Genomic DNA, 19446 nt, shown 5'->3' on the forward strand with positions numbered 1-19446 from the left:
GACCGGAATCAAACCTGCAACCCTTGAGTCCGCAGGCCGATGCTCTATCCACAGAGCCAAACCGGTTAGGGCACTGTGGTGTTTTTGATACCATGATTATTTTAGTTATATGTAAGTATGCAGCAAAGACCCCTCTCTAGTATTATTTTTAAGAAATAAACTATTTCTCTTAATTAAAAAGAAAGTTGGACTATAAAAAGGTTCACATTATGATTTAAGTAGATCCCTTAAGTAACCGAAATGAAAAATTCAGTTTTATAAAACTTGTAGAAATAATATCTATAAATTTTAACGATTTATTTTCACTGACCTTTGGGTTCTGACTTGTAAAGGTACATGTTTTATTTTCTTGCATTGCTTTTGACTCAGAAGTCAAGAGACTTTCTGGTATATTGTAGATAATCATAGGATTTTTAATTACATTGGTTTGCCCATTTGTAAAATGAAGGGATTGGGCAAGATGATCTTGACATTGTTTCTGGCTATGAAAGCAATGTTGTACCTCTTTCAAATATTTGAAACTACTGGCATTTGTGCCACATGTTATGACCTATTCTATATCTTTTAGCCTCTTCCTCTTGTTTGTCTTGCCAACTGCAAATTCTCTTTAATTTTTTTTTTTATGTGAAAATGTTTTTATTTTACCTTCTTTGAATAATAGGATTTGGAGGTGCCTGTTTCCATTTTCCAGTACTTTAAAAATAATTTTTCATTCTCTTCTTACCTCCATTTTTTCTAATAGGAAGTCAACTATAACCAATCATTTCCCTCTATGTGTAATGTGTTGTCTTATTTGGTTGCTTTCATTTGTTTTCTAGAGTTTGGTTATGTTATGACTAGGTATGGTTTTTTGGTTATTGTTTAATTATCTTGCTTGGGGCTTGCTGAGATTCATGAATCTTTAAATTTGTCTTTCACCAAATTTAGAAACTTTCTGGTTACTATTTCTTCTGCCTCATTTTTTTCTCTTCTCTTTCTGAGATTCCTGTGTTCACATGTAAGTTTAAACTTTTGATGTTATCCCAAGGGTCCCAAAGCTGTCTTCTTTTTTTTCCCTACTTTCTCTCTTTTACTCAGATTGGATGATTTCAAATGATTATCTTAAAATTCACTGCTTTTTTTCCTTTGTCATCTCCATTTCCTGGTAAGCCCATCCATTGGATTTTTTATTTCAGATATTGTATTTTCCATTTCTAGAACTTTTAGCCACACACACACCACCACCCACCCCCTGCCGGTTTGGTGGCATTTCTTACCTTTTCATTCATTATAAGCATACTAGTGACCCAGTACACAGATTTGTGCACATTGAAAGGAAATTAATTAGAAGGTGGCTGATGGGGAGGAGCTGGGCATGCCCTGGAGCCAACCTCCTTCTGCCTCTGTGGAGTGAGCAGGGTCCCTCCAGCAGGTGGGGTCCCTCGGCCTGGCGGGGATCAGGTCAAAACCAGCTCTTCGCTATTCCCCCAGGGGTCCTGGAGTGCGAGAGGGCACTCTGCAAAGTTGCTTTTGTATAGGGTGTGGAACGCAAACACAAGTGTGTCATAAACCAGATTCGGGCTGACAGTGCTCCAGCAACAACATAACCCATCGCTGAAAGTGGGATTGCACAGCCCTGTGAGGAATCAGGCTCCCTCCTCTGGTTTCAGGGTGCTTCACCCGAGAACCACTGCTGCTAAGTCATGGCAGCCCTGGTAGTCAGTGTGTGTCATAGTGACTGGTCAAACACAGCATATTAGCCTTTTATATATATAGACTAGAGGCCCCGTGCACAAAATCGTGCAGGGTGGGGGGTCTCCTCAGCCCCGCCTACACCCTCTCACAATCTTGGGACCCCTTGGGTAGGGTCCCTAGGCCTGGCCTGTGATCTGAGTTTATTGGGGCTTTCCTTCCCCTGGCTGCTGGCAGCTGTTCCCGCCCCTGCCACTGCTTGCCATCTGTGTAGTGCTGCCCCCATTCCCCTGCCCTGGCACCGGTTGCCTTCCTCTGCAGGCGACAGGCATGGGGTGTGATCACTTTGCTGGCCTGGACCTCCCTCTGTGCTGGCCAGCCCCGCACACCCACCACAGCATCGTTGGCTGGTGGCCTGGGCCTCCTTCTGCAGGGTGATGGCGAGGCCCCACCCCCGCCCCACCCCCACCCCACCCCCAATCACATTGCACCCGCCTTGGCTGGCCTGGCGCTAGTGCATGTCATAGCATGGTCGTCCAGATGGTCGTTCTGTTGTTCAGTCGATTTACATATTGTGCTTTTATTATTGTAGATGTTCATAATATATGAATGTGAATTTCCTTTATGTCATTGAGCATAGTTATAGTAGCTGCTTTTAAGTCCTTGACTACTAATTCTAACATCTGAGTCATCTCAAGGTTTGGCTCTGTTCATTCATTACATTTTCTCTTGAGATCAGATCACCTTTTTCTTTTTTTATGTGAAGTAACTTTGTACGACAGTCTGAGAATTGTGAATATTATATTGTGGCGATCTTATATAATGTTCCTTCAGAGAGTATTGCTTTTACTCTATTATCAAGCAGGTAAGTTGATTGGACTCTATCTGCAAACACTGCCTTTTGACTAACAGCTCAAATTTTACCTCAGTTTTCTGATCCTTTGCTAGGCAGATTGGAATCTGTCCAGTGTATGTGTAGTTCAAGGGTTAGAGATTTGGGCAGGGTTCATGCACAGAATGTAAGGTTCCTCCCTCTTTACTTTCCAGGATTCCTTCCTCACTTTCTATCAGTTTCGGTCCCCAAACTCTTAGCATCTGATACTTCAGCCAGAAAGACCGGATTTTCTACTGGAGTTTTATTTGCCTCTCAGAATCTTTCCTCAGACTGAAAACCAAAATAAATAGAAGTTACACTTTCGCTATCCTTTGGTTTCTCTTATTTTAAGTCCCCTCCAGAGCCTGCTAGCTTTTGTTCACTTTTTAGTGCCTTCATATAGTTGTGGGAGTCTTTGGTATTTGTTTTCCCTGGAGTTCATGTTACCTGTAGGAGTGTAGTCTTCTAGGAGCTTGTTTGGCCACACCAGAAACAAGACCCTATTGTCTTTTCATTGTAGCATTTTAACATGCTCAGATCTTTTCCATTGAATGCTTGGACTATGCATTTTATATTTTCTTCCTTATTTCCTGTTTTCCAGCTACACTGGTCTTGCAGTTCCAGCACCTTTTCTGCATAAAATAATAGAATTTTTTTTTTAAATAATAGAATCTTTTAATCAGAAAGATTGAAAATAAAGACATGAATAAAGCTTTATCAGACAAATGAAGTACAAATAAAATGGGAGTAGACATAATATCAGAATAAACTTTAAGGAAGAAAGTAGAAAAGACAAACATCAGTTCATATTGAACCAGTCCACTTAGCATTAAAGATGCTAATATTTATTGGCAAAACTAAAGTGGTAATATGAGATAGTAGCAAAGGGACCCAAAAAATTCTAAATATTTGGAAATTTGAACACTTGGTTCTAAATGAAAATTTAAAATTATAGTAATAGACTTTAAATAACAGTGTCTATCAAGACTTTGGAGGGCAGAGGGGTAATCGTTTATTCAAAGGAACTTCAAATGCTTTTATTATTGTACAAGAAATAGTAGATAGTAGTTCTCAGGATAGGAAAGGCCATTTTGTGGAGAATGTAAAAGGCAGAAACTAGATTTGACTATAGAAAATAGACTAACAAGTCCCGGGGGCGCGCTGTGTCTGCGGTTCTCGATGGCGCTAGCGGGGCCGCCTGGATCCGCGCTCCCTGCCTCTCAGCGGGCGCCCGGGCCTCGGGGCCTCGGGGCCTCGGGGCCTCGGGGCCTCGGGGCCTCGGGGCCTCGGGGCCTCGGGGCCTCGGGGCCTCGGGGCCGCCGGGGCCGCCAGGGCCGGCGAGCGCCAGGGCGCTTCTTTCCTGGGTTGGAGCCGCGAGGTGTGCGCGAGGTATGCGGCTCCGCGGGGCGGGGAGAGCGCGAATCTCCTCCCAGGTGTTTCCCGGAAGCGCGGCCGGCGAGTGGGCGCCTGGGGAGGGCGGCAGGGCGTCGGGGTGCCTCCGCCCCAGCGTCCCCTTCGCACCACCGCCGCTGCCCCGTGATAAAAGTGGCGGCCGTGCTTCCTGATGTGAGACCCGCGCTCCCCCGTCCGCGCACCCAGGAGGCGATGACACGGTGCTGGCCGCAAGGCGCCCGGCAGGCCGTTTGCTGACCGGAGAGTGGCCGCCGCCAGCATGGGCTGCGCCTCGAGCATCCACATCACCGAGACCCAGACCGTGTACCCGGCCGCCCGGGAGGCCGAGGACGTGCAGGACCCCGCCGCGCTGCTGCCCGCGCCAGGCGGGCTGGGCGCCCTACACCGTCCGGAGCCTGAAGCCTTGGCCACCATTAGCGGTGCCCTCCCCGCGGACCCCGACTCGAAGAGACCAACATCTCACGTGCATTTTGGCCCCATGAGGTCTCATGCAAATCAACTCCAGGTACTGTTAGCGTTTATCAAAGACGATAGCCAGTGTGAAGGATTCCGTAAGGCGTGTGAAAAAGCAGGGTTTAAGTGCACAGTGGCCCTGGAGGTCCAGGCTGTCCTGACCTGTTTCCTGGCTGCAAATCACGACATCATCATCATCGACCACAGAAACCCCCAGCAGCTGGACGCCCTGGCGCTGTGCAAATCTATTCGAGCAACAAAAGTTTCAGAAAACACAGTTATCGTTGGTGTAGTACGCAGGCGGGATGGAGAAGAGTCTGTGATGTCCCTCATTAGTGCCGGCTTTAGGAGGAGGTCCGTGGAGAACCCCAGCCTCCTGGCCTGTTACTCGGAGCTGCTGCAGCTGGAGTTTGGAGAGGTGCGGTCACAGCTGAAACTCCGGGCTTGTAATTCAGTATTCACTGCACCAGAGAAAAGCCAAGACGCCATTAAAATCATGAGTGAGGACAACTACATACAGTATGTAAACCCAGCATTTGAAACAACAGTGGGCTATGAGTCGGGTGAATTATTAGGGAAGGAGTTAGCAAAAATGCCTCTAAATGAGAAAAAGGCTGACTTGTTCAGTACTATAAATTCATGCATGAAGATGGGCAAGGAGTGGCAAGGCGTTTACCACTCCGAAAACGGAGATAATGTACCACAAAATGTGAAGATACTACCTGTCATTGGACAGGGAGGAAAAATTAGACACTGTGTTCATCATCCGAGTGAGCAACGGCAACAGTAAGGCTGAGAAGATCACGGGATCTGTTCATTCTGACACTCCCACAGATAATCCATCAGGTAAACATAAAGACAAGAGGAAAAGCTCCCTTGATGTCAGGAGTGTTGCCTCACGAGCAAGCGAAGTGGCCAGCCAGAGGCGACACTCCTCCATGGCCCGGATCCACTCCATGACCATCGAGGCGCCCATCACCAAGGTGATCAATATCTTCAGTGCTGCCCAGGAGAACAGTTCCATGCCTGTGACGGAAGCCTTAGACCGCGTCCTAGAAATTCTGAGAACCTCGGAGCTGTATTCACCACAGTTCGGGGCGAAGGAAGAGGATCCTCACACCAAAGACCTCATTGGGGGCCTGATGTCTGACGGTTTTCTAAGACTATCTGGGAATGAGTATACTCTCTCCACAAAAAACCTGCATCAAATTTCCGGCAGCTTACTCACCTCCAAGTCCCTTCACGATATCCTACCGCAGATAGCTGAGGCCATGGAAAACAATGACGACTGGGACTTCAATGTTTTTGAACTGGAGACTGCCACTCAGAAAAGGCCTTTGTCTTTTCTTGGTCTCAAAATCTTCTCTCACTTTGGGGTCTGTGAATTCTTGAAGTGCTCTGAGACGATGCTGCAACTGTGGCTGCAGACTATTGAAGCCAACTACCACTCCTCCAACCCCTACCACAACTCCACCCACGCTGCCAACGTGCTGCACGCCACTGCCTACTTCCTCTGCCAGGAGAGGATCAAGCAAGCGTTAGACTCAGTGGACCAGGCCGCCATCCACGACCTGGACCACCCAGGGAGGACTAACCTCTTCCTGTGCAACACGGGCAGCCCGCTGGCCGTGCTGTACAATGACTGTGCCGTGTTGGAGAGCCACCACGCGGCCCTGGCCTTCCAGCTGACTGCCAAGGAGGACAAGAGCAACATCTTCAAGAATGTGGAGAGGAATGACTACCGGACGCTGCGCCAGGCCATCATCGACATGGTCTTGGCCACAGAGATGACCAGACACTTTGAGCACATCAATAAGTTTGTCAACAGTGTCGTCAAGCCCTTGGCAGAGCTGGAGGAAAGCGAGGGGAGTGAGCCAAACCCTCATGATGTAGACACGATGCTCTGGTCTCCAGAGAACCGGACTCTGATCAAGCGGATGATGATCAAGTGCGCAGACATGTCCCACCCCTGCCAGCCCTTGGAGCAGTGCATCGAGTGGGCTGCACGCATCTCGGAGGAGTATTTTTCTCAGACCGAAGAAGAAAAGAAGCTGGACTTACCTGTGGCGATGCCAGCTTTTGACCGAAACACCTGCAGCATCCCCAAGTCCCAGGTCTCCTTCATCGACTACTTCGTCACAGACATGTACCATGCTTGGGATGACTTTGTAGACCTACAGGAATTACTGCAGCATCTGGACAACAATTTTAAATACTGGAAAGGACTCGACGAATGAAGCTGCCTTTGGAACCAAAATAGAGAAGGCTCCTTCTGTCCGAAACTGGACCTCTGAAACTGCTCTACTCGCCTGATGTACTCTGCCAGTGATTCTACAAATTAAAAGAAATTAGGACTGAACACTTTTCATAAAATTTTATTAATGACTTTTTCCAGAAGTTTGCCTTATTTTGTAGTGTTTATACCATATATTGTTATAGAAACATAGCAAACAGAATATGTACTAAATTGACTTTTTAAAACCAATCTGTTTTTATCTTTATAGGTAATTTTTAATTCTAGATATTTATAAAGGTTCTGTATCTTCACACTTTCAATAAATGTAGTACCATAAAAAATGATGACATATCAAAGTACTTGTTATTTCATTTTAAACTTACATTGCTTTTCCAAGATAAAAATGAAACTATTTGTAAGAAGAAGAAAAAAAAGAAAATATACTAACAAAATACTTTTTTGGAGAGTAAGCAGTATTAAGTTAAAAGGGAAAGGACAAACGTTTTTTTGGAACTTGTATGACAGAGTGAATAGCACTGAAATGTTAAATTCTTAGAAATCAATGATAACAGTGAATATCCAGGTAGAATATTGGACAAAGAAACTAAATTAAAGTAATAGATTGTTAGAACAAATACCAAAACTGATATTGGTAAAGATGTAAAATGTATCTATAATTCCAAGAATTGGAGAGAATGTGGGAAAATAGGTTCTCATATATAGTGCTGGGTGAGTATGGAATTCAGCAACCTTTCTGTAGAGCGCTGTGGTGCTTTTAAAAATGTTCGTGTCTTTTCACTTTTACGAATTTTTCTTAAATGAGCCTAAGGTACAGAGAGTTTAAGGCAATGTTTTATAATTTTTTAAAAAAAATATTTTTATTGATTTCAGAGAGAGAGAGAGAGAGAGAGAGAGAGCGCTAGAAACATCGATGATGAGAGAGAACCATTGATCAGCTGCCTCCTGCAAGCCCCATACTGGGGATTGAGCCTGCAACCCGGGCATGTGCCCTGACTGGGAATCGAACCAAGACCTCCTGGTTCACAGGTTGACACTCAACCACTGAGCCATGCCAGACAGGCTTTATAATTTTTTAATGGTGATTTTTGGTATTTGTTTTCTCTTAGTTTTGAAGTTATAAATTTTTTAAGATTGGCTATAATCTAAATATCCATCAACATGGTATTGCTTGAGTAATATAGAGAGTGAGAGTGTGCGTGCATTTGTGTGCGTGCGCAATGAGCTGTTGAGTTGGCTTGGACTCCTGGCAACATGCTATGAATGACATCCATAATCTATTTTTAACAGCTTTGCACAGCTCCTATAGACTTGTGCCTATGGCTTCTTTTATGGAGTCAATTCATCTCTTGGTCTTCCTCTTTTCATACTGCCTTCTATTTTTCCCAGTATTACTGTCTTTTCCAAAGAACCCTGCCTTCTCATGATGTGCCCAAAGTGTAGGACAGCTTCAGTTTTGTCATTTTTGCCTCCAGTCATATTTCAGGCTTAATTTGCTCTAGGATACACTTGTTCTTCTTACACTATATTTGAAATGAATCAATTTTTTCCCTGTCAGCCTTCTTCATTGTCCAACTTTCACATCCATACATAGTAATTGGAAATTATATGGGTGTGAACAATTTTCGCCTTGGTCTCTGTTGACACATCTTTGCTCTTGATGATCTTTTCTAAATCTTCCATTGCTGCCCTTCTGAGTCAGCTTTCTCTTGATTTCTTGATTGCATCTCCATTTGAATTGATGACTGAAGTAAGGTAAGAAAATCTTTACCAATTACAATGTCTTTATTATTGTCTATGTTAAAAGTTGTATGTTTCTTCTGCAGTCATGATTTTTGTCTTCTTGATGTTCAAATGCAGTTCTGTTTTGGTCTTTTCATCAGAAGTCATTTCAAGTCATTGCTACTTTTTCTTTGTGTAGTATATCCATACAGTGGAGTAGTAAGTCCTTAAAATTCATGTAGATCAATATTTAAAGAAGTAGAAAATATATGTAAAATATTTTGCATTTGTCTTAAAACTTGATGTTTCCTCTCTGGAAATCTCTTCTCACAGTTCCTTTTTTTGGTTGGCTCTTCACTTGCTTCGTATCTCTTCTCAAATGTCACGTATAGTTGCAGTTTTCCCTGTTCACTTTATTTAAATAGTGACCTCTCATAGTCTTTATTTTCTGCTTCATTTTTCTCTCTAGTATTGTATCACACTTGACATACTTATTTATTTCTTGTTTAGCTCTATAAGAATATAGGAGAATATAGCTATTTGAATATAGCTCTGTTAGTACAGAACATGTGCCCTTTTTTTGCATTGTTTTATCCTCAGTACCCAGAACAATGTTACCATGTAGAAGGCTCCTAACAGATACTTCTTGAATGTTGAATGTACTTAGAAAGATAGTAAGTGGAAGAAGTAAATTAACAATACAGCATAAACTGATCTCACTTTTTATGGGAAAGTTATATTTGTGTACATGTTATATGTACTTATAAAATTTCCAGATGGAGAATTATGAGTAATCTATACTACTCTTGCCTTTTATGCCTGAAATGAGAACTTGGTAGTTTTATAGTTACTGGAAGCAAGGAGGTTAATATGGGAAGAGGAGGGGCAGCATGTAGGCTCTAAGTAGAAAATAATTTACTAGTCCCTGTGAAGGTGAATTGCTTATACTGCCTTGACTTTTTCACTTGCAGGTAGCACCCCCTGTTCCTCCACCTACTGATACACCTGACACCACAGCAGATAGTGGCGAAGGTTTGCCAACAACCATGGGAGGACCTCTTCCCCCACATTTGGCTCTCTTGGCAGGTAGGGAGCTTGAGTGTGTTCGCATGACTGAGAGTAAGTTATACACTATCTTGTTTGGTCATCATCTCTGTTTTTCACTTGGATAGAAAGAAATAACTCGAATAAACTCTTAATGTTGTGAGCGATCCCAAAGCCTTTATAAGTTTGCAGATACCACCAGCTCATTTAACTTTTTTTATAAAGCATGATACAGCTTAAATTCCTTGCTATATAATTAGTATTTACTAATTTCTAATCTATGGATAAATTTTTGCACAGGCTAGAACATTTGGTTAAAGGGTCTTATTTATTGCCCTTTCTTGTTTCTAACTTATCCTACCAAATATATTATAAACTTGTTTACCTATGGATCCAAGCCATTGCTGAATTTCATATATTACTTCAAGGTTCATTGGTATGTCCACTGTAAAGTAAATGAACTAAGGTATTTGGTCAAATTACTTAAGTCTCATATCCAGTATTTATGAAATGAGAATAACAGTGGTATTAAGATTATTGGGTGAGTAATTATCTTAAAGCATGTGATTAGTCAATACTCTGCTTTTTCATTAGGATTCATCACTTACCCTTTTCAGCTTCTCATTTTTTATATCCAGCACTAGCAGATAGCTTCCTTCCATGGTCATACTTAGCAAAGAAACAGTTTTATCACTTAATCAGTTATTTCATATGTAGTACCTTGACAGACAATGCTACACTGCTAATGCATGCTAGATTGTCAACCACTTCTGACAATTACTGCTGGCTTAGCCCTGCATACCAGCCTTGGAATTAGCAATTTAGTCCTATCCTGTAGTCACACAACACTTTTTAAGTAAGTCATGGAGATTTCAAGCCCATTTCCAAATAATTGAAACTTGCATTTCTAATTAGTGGTCTTTAAAATTAGGAATTAGGAGTAGTCTTTAAAATATTTAGGATCTTCCTGCAGTTTGATTCATAAAACAAAAAAAAAACCAGCCATTTTCTTTCCTTACTAGAAAATAATTCTGAAATTGGGGCCTCTGGCTATGGTGTTCCTGGGTCCACTTGGGATCGAGGATCCAACTGCAAGGATTATTACTCAAAGGAAGAACAGGAAGTACAAGCGGTAAGACTGTCATCCCCCTGTGTTAGCTCTCTAGGAATGTGAGTTAGGACTTAGTTCATAGCAAGGTTTAAGATATTCACAACTTAATAATTAGGTGATTGTTCTCAGTGGTTATTTGAGACTACTTGATCATACATGACACCAAAAATCTAGACTACACGTTAAATCTGGTTACTAGAATTGCCTGTGAAATAAAACAGTATTTTCCTTGGTTGTAATAAGATCTCACCTGCTTTATAGGAAATATAGTTACCTTGCTTGGTACATTTTATGAGCTCTCGTTGTAAAAATGCCTTGATAAAACAGCTTATCTTCCTACTTAATATATTTAAAGTGGTAAAACTAGCACACACAAAAGAATTGTGAAAGATTTCTTAGTAACAATTTAAATACAATATGTTAATAGCTAATGTATTAGTTAGCTAATAAGGCCATCAGATGCAATATAAACGAATTCCAGCTCAATTTTGACTAGGAATAGAAACTATTAAAAGTAGCTTTTAAAAAGCAGCTTTTGCATTATAAAAGATGGTACGAAGAAGTTATTGTTATAAATTTCTCTACCTTAAATATTCATACGTAAAATCAGTGCAGCCAAATTTAATTTTCATTGATTCAACAGACTCTAGAATCAGAAGAAGTGGATTTAAATGCTGGGCTTCATGGAAACTGGACCTTGGAAAATGCTAAGGCTCGGCTGAACCAATATTTCCAAAAAGAAAAGATCCAAGGAGAATATAAGTACACCCAAGTGGGCCCTGATCACAACAGGTTTGCTTGTTTCACTCTTTCCTTCTGTAGTAAGTCAGGGTTGTTTTGGATATTCATTGGTCTAGATTATACATCTGTGTAAGACATTCTGCTGTTTGTATTGCTAGACTTTTAAGGTTCTCATTTGAGTTTGAAAGGCAAAAATGATAGCCACAGCTGGTGCTATCAGCCAGAGGCCCTGAGTTTATTCTCTGTGGTATTGTTAGAGGCAGTTACAATGATTAGTTCTTTAATGGGTCAGTTTGGACACCTAAGTTGTAGCATCTCAGGTAGATTGCATTGCACCTTGATCTAGATTTCCTTTTGCTCGGCTTTGAAACTTGCTAGCTCTGAAGAATCCTGTTGAAGTTTTAGGGGTTTAGCCTCAGTCTTTGTATGTGAATTAGCCTTCTTGTAGCCTGTTAACTTGGTAAAACTGAACATAAAGAGGGGTCCTTGTAACAGTGACAGTATGTTTCTCAGCCCGCTTGCTGTTCTTCCTGAGAGCATTCCAGGGTGTAGTAATTATTACTCCCAGGAAGGCTCATATGGATTAGACTCTTCGGGGGGAACGGTATTTTATTGGAAGGGAGGGAAGGTCATAATGAAAACCTGGATGATTAATTTGCTGTTCTTTCTAAGAAATAAATTACTCCAAATACATTAGAAGTATTTTTCTTGAAAATCAAAAGCATTCTTTCTCCCTTGGGTGCATCTAGCAACCCTAAAATAATTATTACTAAAACAAAACTTTGACATTGTGGTCAAAGTGATTTTTAGAGCATTGTTACCTCTGCACCCCACTGTTTTGTTCAATCCTGAATTCTCAAATACTTAATTCTGATGTCAGACTTTAAAACCCTCAGAGGTTGTAAAGGAAAGATGCATTTGTTAATAATTTTTCTTTAATATTTTGTCCTTCTGAACTGATTGGGCTTAGCAGCACTTAATGACTTTCAGAACAATTGGATAACTTAATTGTGCTGGCAGTACATTGTTGTAAAAAAATTTTATGTTACAATCTTATCTTTGACTTGTGATACAAAGAATTGAAGAATTCAGGATATGAATATGAGGGAGGCAAAGACAGTTGGGGAAGCTGGGACAGCACTGCTCCTTGTATGCCCTTTATTTAAAGGCATAACAGACAGCAACACCAGAGGTCTGTGTTCATACACACACATGTGCTGCTGCTTAGGCTGAACTAAGCAATCACATGGGAAACGATTGTAAACTGATTTCTGGTGTCGCTGTTCCCCCTAGGTGGAGGAGAATGAGATTGACTTTAAGCCTGGCTGAGAAACATACTGGCATCGGTGTCATTAATGAAAGGGTGGATGTTGTTCCCCTGAAAGTCAGTGGCCTTTGACCCCTGAACCAGCTGTGCCTGAAGGTCAGTTCACAAGATGTATAGGAAGGAGTCTAACATCTTTTTCTTAACCCTCACTTAACCTTTTTATTCGTAGCACAAAGTCAAAGCTAGAAGGTACCTGAGCAGTGGAAGGATCAGAAAGCATAGTTTTCAAAGGGCAATTTTTCCCTTGTTGAAACCTAAACCATTCCCTAGAATCTGCCAGAAATTTTAGCTATAATTTTCAAAAGTTTTTTGCTCTCCAGAATCTGACTTAAGTAAATGTAATATAAATATGCTAAAACATTTTTGTTATTAAGGGCTGTTGTCACCTGTAGACAGATACCAGACCCCTGCCTCAGGAGCCACTGATACACGCAGTGTTTGTGTGCCCATGTGCTGTGTGCATTGCATACCTATATTTAGCTTATCTTAACAGATTAAAGTCATTAGTGGGTAGCCCATGCAAAGGAGAATCTTAATCACAACTATAATTTAAAGAGTTTTGGTCCTATTTTATTTCTTCGCCCCAAGCTAAGTGGAAAATTCCTTTTCATTGAATGTTTTCTAGCTATTCAGAGTACAATCTTTGGAGTAAGAGTAAGTAAATATAGAATCTAAAACCCTAACATTTTCTTTTCATGAAAAATTGGCTTATTGGCTTTGATTATAGCAGTCTTGTGCCATGTTGTATGTTATTTGAAGTTTATATACTCCATTTGTTCTAGGATTGAACAGAAGCAAATGTTTTATAATGGTTTTCTTTGTTTTGTTTTGTTTAGTTTTTTGGCTGTAATTTGCTTAAGCAGTTGGAAAAGCCTGCCTGATTTAGGAGTCCTGGATTGAGTCATTTCTAATAGTGAAATTTCTAACGTTGTTTGTATATGTCGTTACAGGAGCTTTATTGCAGAAATGACCGTTTATATCAAGATGCTTGGCAGAAGTAAGTGTTACTGATAAGCTGAATCTTACATAGACGAATAGTATTCACAGTGGAGTCTTGAGCTACAAATACATGGGTTTTATAAATTGAAAAGAGTACATGATATAAGGCAGCATCTAGGGTGTTTTAGGATGTTAATGATTATATGAGAGGACCCAGTTTCCCAAGTTGCAGGTGTGGAGGGGAAATCAGGCTAGTGTTAAAATTTAAAGGGTAAGAGATGGTAGGCTACTTAGGAGTCTGCAAGTGTCAAAGAATTTTTAAAATTTCTACACAAAAGTGTTCTTTCTGTTTGTTTAGGTAAAAGTAGCTAGGTGAAATTTAGAAAAGGAGTATAAATTGGATGATAGGATTAGAAGACGGATGTGTAGCATTTCTTAGTCATAGAGCAGTGATGGCGAACTTTTTGAGCTCGGCGTGTCAGCATTTTGAAAAACCCTAACTTAACTCTGGTGCCGTGTCACATATAGAAATGTTTTGATATTTGCAACCATAGTAAAACAAAGATTTATATTTTTGATACTTATTTTATATATTTAAATGCCATTTAACAAAGAAAAATCAACCAAAAAAATGAGTTTGCGTGTCACCTCTGACACGTGTCTCATAGGTTCACCATCACTGTCATAGAGTCATGAAGAAAAGTTGAGAAAGTAACCCTGAGAAACAAAGAATAGATAGGGGTTATTCATAAAGTAAAAAGGCAAACGGATGCTGCATGTATTCTTTATGCTTAGTAAGTTTGAAATGGGCAGTGTGTTGTGTTTGAAGGCTAAGAAGCTAGTCCTATTACCTGGCTTCGTTACTCACAGATTTTATGACTTGGAATATCACACCTTACGTCTCTGGGACTCAATTTACTTTATCTGGGAATTGAGAGAAATGGCCAAAGATTTTTTTCCAGTTTGAGAATTCTGCAACTGACACTTGTGTTTCAAATTGCATATATGAAGAACTTTCCTGATAGAATGGAGTCTGTGAATAAATCATCAGGAGATGATGTTGATTTTTTTTATCCCAGACTTTAAAAATAAGTTATTTTGAGTGGTTAAGGGAAAATAATTTAAGGCAGTCTGACATCTGTAAGCCCATTCATCTGACAACTATCAGAATTAATTTGACTAAGTTGGCTAATTAGATAGGAAGGACCTGTGCCCCTGTTACAGAAGGAGGGGGAAACTTATTACTAGCATTTTCTTTAAGAAAGTTGTATTCAGACACAGCGTTACTCATCTATTTGTGTTGGGATAGCACACTTCTATACAGGGCCAGGTCATAAAAAGTTTTGGGGGTCACATACTTATTTTTGTTGTATTTGTACAGTTCTAAAAACATAACTATTAGTTCTGAGCCTGTAGTTTGTGAAACCCTAGCTAAGTATTGTATGGATGCTTTCCCACTTTAAAGGCTGAGTTGAGTAGTTATGACAAAGATCACGTGGTTTGTAAAGCCTAAAATATTTATTAACTGACTTTTTATAGAAGATTGTTAACCCCTGATCTGCATAACCACTTTGAATTCGTTTTCATTTTTTTATTTTGCTTTTGACCCTTTGTGTTTACGTTAAGCTATGTTTTCTTCCCCTTTTTATTTTTATTTATTTATTTATTTTAATATATTTTATTGATTTTTTTACATAGAGGAAGGGAGAGAGATAGAGAGTGAGAAACATCGATCAGCTGCCTCCTGCACACCACCCACTGGGGATGTGCCTGCAACCAAGGTACATGCCCTTGACCGGAATCGAACCTGGGACCCTTCAGTCTGCAGGCCGACGCTCTATCCACTGAGCCAAACCGGTTTCGGCTTCTTCCCCTTTTTAATGTCAAATAATGTTAATGACACGTTTTATTGAAATAGGTTATTGCTTTTATAGTGATGATTTGTATGTGTCTTAGTGTCAGCCTATAGTCAAAGATGGTTGGTTACTCAATTGATAAGCTATTATAGAAATTGCTTTTGGGTAGCAGTTAGAATGAAAAAGAACTTAGAACCCATTTCTTACTCTGTATTTTAGGGTGGGTTTTGTTTGTTTGTTTTGGGTTTTTTTTGCTTATGAAACAAGATGTTTCTTTACTTAGTTGAGTTATTCTTCTGTCTTTGGTAATCCTGACCTTAATTTATAGGGATTTTTGCACGTGAACATGGATCAAATAAAAAACTGGCAGCACAGTCCTGTGCCCTGTCACTTGTCAGACAACTCTACCATCTTGGAGTGGTTGAAGCTTACTCTGGACTTACAAAGAAGAAAGAAGGAGAGACAGTGAGTCTTTAGACTTTGTAGTCTAGAGAGATATTGCGAAATACTTAGCTGCTATTTAGGATTTCAGTAAAGTTTAATTTATAGTTAAGAAATGGAAATGGCCCTACCAGTCAACCTGTGCCTGGTGGGTTGCTTGTGTTCACAGTGGGCAATAATCATTGAAGTAATTCTTTCATGGGAGGGAACTGACTCATTGTTGGCTCTAGGAATATTTTAGACCTAGCGTCCGCCACATACTCAGAACCCTGCTATAGTAGATCTACTCAGTAGTGATTGTATGTGATGAGATGTGATTTTCATGGTCATCCTTTTTCTGTAGGTAGAGCCTTACAAAGTTAACATCTCTCAGGATTTAGAGCATCAGCTACAAAACATGGTTCAAGAGCTAAATCTTGAAATCATACCTCCAGTAAGTATGCAGCTCTTTAGTTCACCTTTGTAAAGAAATTCTCTAGTCAGATAAGCAACTGGTATTCCTTTTTTGCTTTCCCTTTTTTAATAGCCTGATGATCCTTCTGTGCCCGCTGTTCTCAACCTTGGCAAATTGGCTCAGTTTGAGCCATCTCAGCGACAAAACCAAACGGGAGTGGTTCCTTGGTCACCTCCTCAATCCAACTGGAATCCCTGGACTAGCAGCAACATTGATGAGGGGCCCCTGGCTTACGTGAGTGCATTGTTATTCTTGAGATCAGATTCTTGTATTTTACTTTTTTTTTTTTTTTTTTTACTTTTGAGTATATTTCATTAAAGTGTCCAGTGGATTCTGTTTGAATATGAGTTATGTGGTTTTGACTGTTGCTCTCCCATTTTACAGGCTACTCCAGAACAAATAAGCATGGATCTCAAGAGTGAATTAATGTACCAGTTGGACCAGGATCATGATTTGCAAGCTGTAAGTCTATGAAGCATAATGGACATGAGCCAGAGCTTCAGAACATTCTAGTTGTGGGCAAAAGGAACAGTAAATAGCATTTTTTACCCTTTCTAGGAAAGTACATCAAGGTATTTACCAAATGGCTCATTTTAAGTTACCATGGAGGGTAGTAGTTGTAAGTTAAGGGCCTGGGATTCTTAGTTAATGTCAGTGGAGAGGTTTGGGGTAATAATTCTATTTTGTGTGTTAATGTTAAAATGTTAGAAGAAAGAGAATGTATATGGAATGTTCAGGAAGAAAGGAGGAAAAAAGGGTGTGGGCAAGGCCACTATGTAGATTCTTTAGAAATTTAGTGAGAAGGGGCAGTTCTATTAGAGATAGAAATATGTACATTCTTATTTTAAAAATATTTTTTTATTGATTTCAGAGAGGGAGAGAGAGAAATATTGATGAGAGAATCATTGATCAGCTGCCTCCACGCCCCACTTTGGGGATCAAGCCTACAACCCGTGCATTGGAATTGGTCAGAATTGAACCGTGACCTCCTGGTTCATAGGTTGACGATCAACCACTGAGCCATGCTGACTAGGCAGTTATATACATTCCTTTATGAAAAAGTATATTTTGAGTATTAAGCCAGTGGAAAAGAATACGTTTTTATAGAGGTGGCAAATTTTATTCATTTATTTATTTAGCAATAGGACAGTTGCTTTTAATATACATGTGGGTAGAAATTTGAGGTGTAACTTTTCTAAACGCAGATCTTGCAAGAGAGAGAGTTACTGCCTGTGAAGAAATTTGAAGGTGAAATTCTGGAAGCAATTAGTCAAAATTCAGTTGTCATTATCCGAGGAGCTACTGGATGTGGGAAAACTACACAGGTTCCCCAGTTTATTCTTGATGACTTTATCCAGAATGACCGCGCAGCAGAATGTAATATTGTAGTAACTCAGGTAAGTAGCCAGCCAGCTTACTAAGTGTGTGTCTGGTGTGAATAGAAGGATCGTGGAAATGCCTTAGAGGCCAGACTATTTCTAATTCTTTGATCAATTCCCCTTTGTAGCAAGGTATGGATCTGAAAGTGGTAGAGCATAAGGCCCTTTAACTTAAACAAAAACAACAACACAAAAAGAATTAAAGTCTTGTTCTGGTCTCCAGTACCCTGCACTGATAAGCTAAACTGAATTATGTAGGAAATTCTTTTTGTCCGGGCTGAAGGGAGTCTTTGGGCTTAAGAATCAAGGCTGAGCATACTTTCTCCTTAAGTTCACATTCAAATCTTGGTCCTGTCTATCTTACCACCTAATAATTTTCAGTGAAAACCAGTTAGAATAAGAGCAGGCAAGCTAGCAAAACAGAAAATGGTTAATATTTACCAAGTGCTTGATGTAAGCCATCATTTCAGGGTATAGCTGTCCCTCATGTAGAATAAACTCCAAAAATAGAACCAGGTATGTTTGTGTTATCTGGTGCCTTAGAAATCATTTTATTGCAGCCCTGTGTTATATCACCGTGTATTTATTAAATTACCAGATGAGAAATGATGTGGCATTCTAGGACCTGTGCCCTTCAGTTAGAAAACTCTTAAGGTTTTAGAGAAGTTCTTGCAGTTTGGGATAGATGTGAAGAGGGGTACATCAAAGAGGTGGATCCTAGAATCCTGCAAAAAGACAATTCAAATGCCAGTGGCATGGAAAGTGTTACCAAGTGTCTGGCACAAAGGAAATTCAGTGAGTCCTCAGTAAATATAAGCTATTTTGGTTAAAGTGGACACAGATAAACTGTGAAGTAGTAACCACTTAAAAACTACCTACTCCTAAGGCTGGACCCCAGGCAAGAGTAATAAGATTCTGTAGAGAAAATGACATCAGCAGTCATGTGCAATGAAAATGTAAAGAAAAGCTTATATTCTGGAGATTAATGGAAGTATTCTATTGGAATGACAAAATTATTCTTGCTTTCATCACCACTACTTCCTAGGTAGTTTCACTTAAATTGGTTATTTTGTTATTTTTAGTATATTAAATAATCTAAATACAGCATAAAGCTATGGCAATAAGGCAGAATATTTGGGGAAAGGATTAGATTGGGAATAAAGAAAATGTGTTACATCTAAAGTCATTTGTACAAATTTAGGCAAAATTAACTTCTCTGAGGTTGTTGTTTTTTTTTTTATTAGAATGAAAAATATCAGCCTTGTTCTGAAGCACAAATGAAATAGTATATGCAACCATAGTATTTACTGTTGTTACACAGATGTTAATTATAATTATTCTAGAGGTCTCCTTTGTCTTGGTTCTTTATATTTATTTGTAGAATATAGAGTATTTCAATGTACTATAGAATAGTTAAGAGAGAAGCATCTAAGCCACAGGGGTGAAGGTAGTTCTGCAGGTAGAGATGATATTTGGTGCTCCTTGTTTTTGCTTATTTACTATGGGACAGCATGTAAAACAGTTGTTGGAGCACTGAAGATCAAGGGAAAGAAAAATTAATTCAAGGGATAAGAAGAGCAAACTTCCTAGGCCATCGGGTGTATACCATTTGAGAAGTGTGTCAACTGTCATAAGTAGTCCTTTACGTAAAGCAGAATTCTGCACAAAATGCTTAGCTTGTGAATATTTATCATGAGAATTAGAAGATTATTTTTAGTTGCTTGTTTTCTGACTATAAAAGGAATATATAGCCATTGGGGAAAAATT

At 40.0% G+C, this 19446-nt stretch overlaps 1 protein-coding gene and 1 pseudogene across 3 annotated transcripts in view; both read left to right on the plus strand.

Moving 5' to 3' along the window:
• DHX9 (DExH-box helicase 9) overlaps positions 1-19446 on the plus strand; it is a 49442-nt gene that overhangs the window by 6475 nt on the left and 23521 nt on the right. Inside the window, exons 4-12 of one of the 2 annotated variants that reach the window (XM_081112362.1) lie at positions 9359-9473; positions 10454-10563; positions 11186-11334; positions 13561-13607; positions 15734-15870; positions 16190-16279; positions 16373-16534; positions 16685-16762; positions 17506-17697. In XM_081112362.1, coding sequence (XP_080968488.1) covers positions 9359-9473; positions 10454-10563; positions 11186-11334; positions 13561-13607; positions 15734-15870; positions 16190-16279; positions 16373-16534; positions 16685-16762; positions 17506-17697 — 1080 coding nt within the window. Of the gene's footprint in view, positions 1-9358; positions 9474-10453; positions 10564-11185; positions 11335-12576; positions 12707-13560; positions 13608-15733; positions 15871-16189; positions 16280-16372; positions 16535-16684; positions 16763-17505; positions 17698-19446 lie in introns of those variants that run through there. The other variant, XM_081112363.1, reaches the window with a different exon arrangement.
• On the plus strand, positions 4218-6648 carry LOC308534076 (high affinity cAMP-specific and IBMX-insensitive 3',5'-cyclic phosphodiesterase 8A-like; annotated as a pseudogene). The gene has a single exon. The product of its transcript is annotated as a high affinity cAMP-specific and IBMX-insensitive 3',5'-cyclic phosphodiesterase 8A-like (transcript).

This window comes from Myotis nattereri (genome assembly GCF_964212035.1).
Source record: "Myotis nattereri genome assembly, chromosome: 18".
NCBI classification, from domain to species: domain Eukaryota; kingdom Metazoa; phylum Chordata; class Mammalia; order Chiroptera; family Vespertilionidae; genus Myotis; species Myotis nattereri.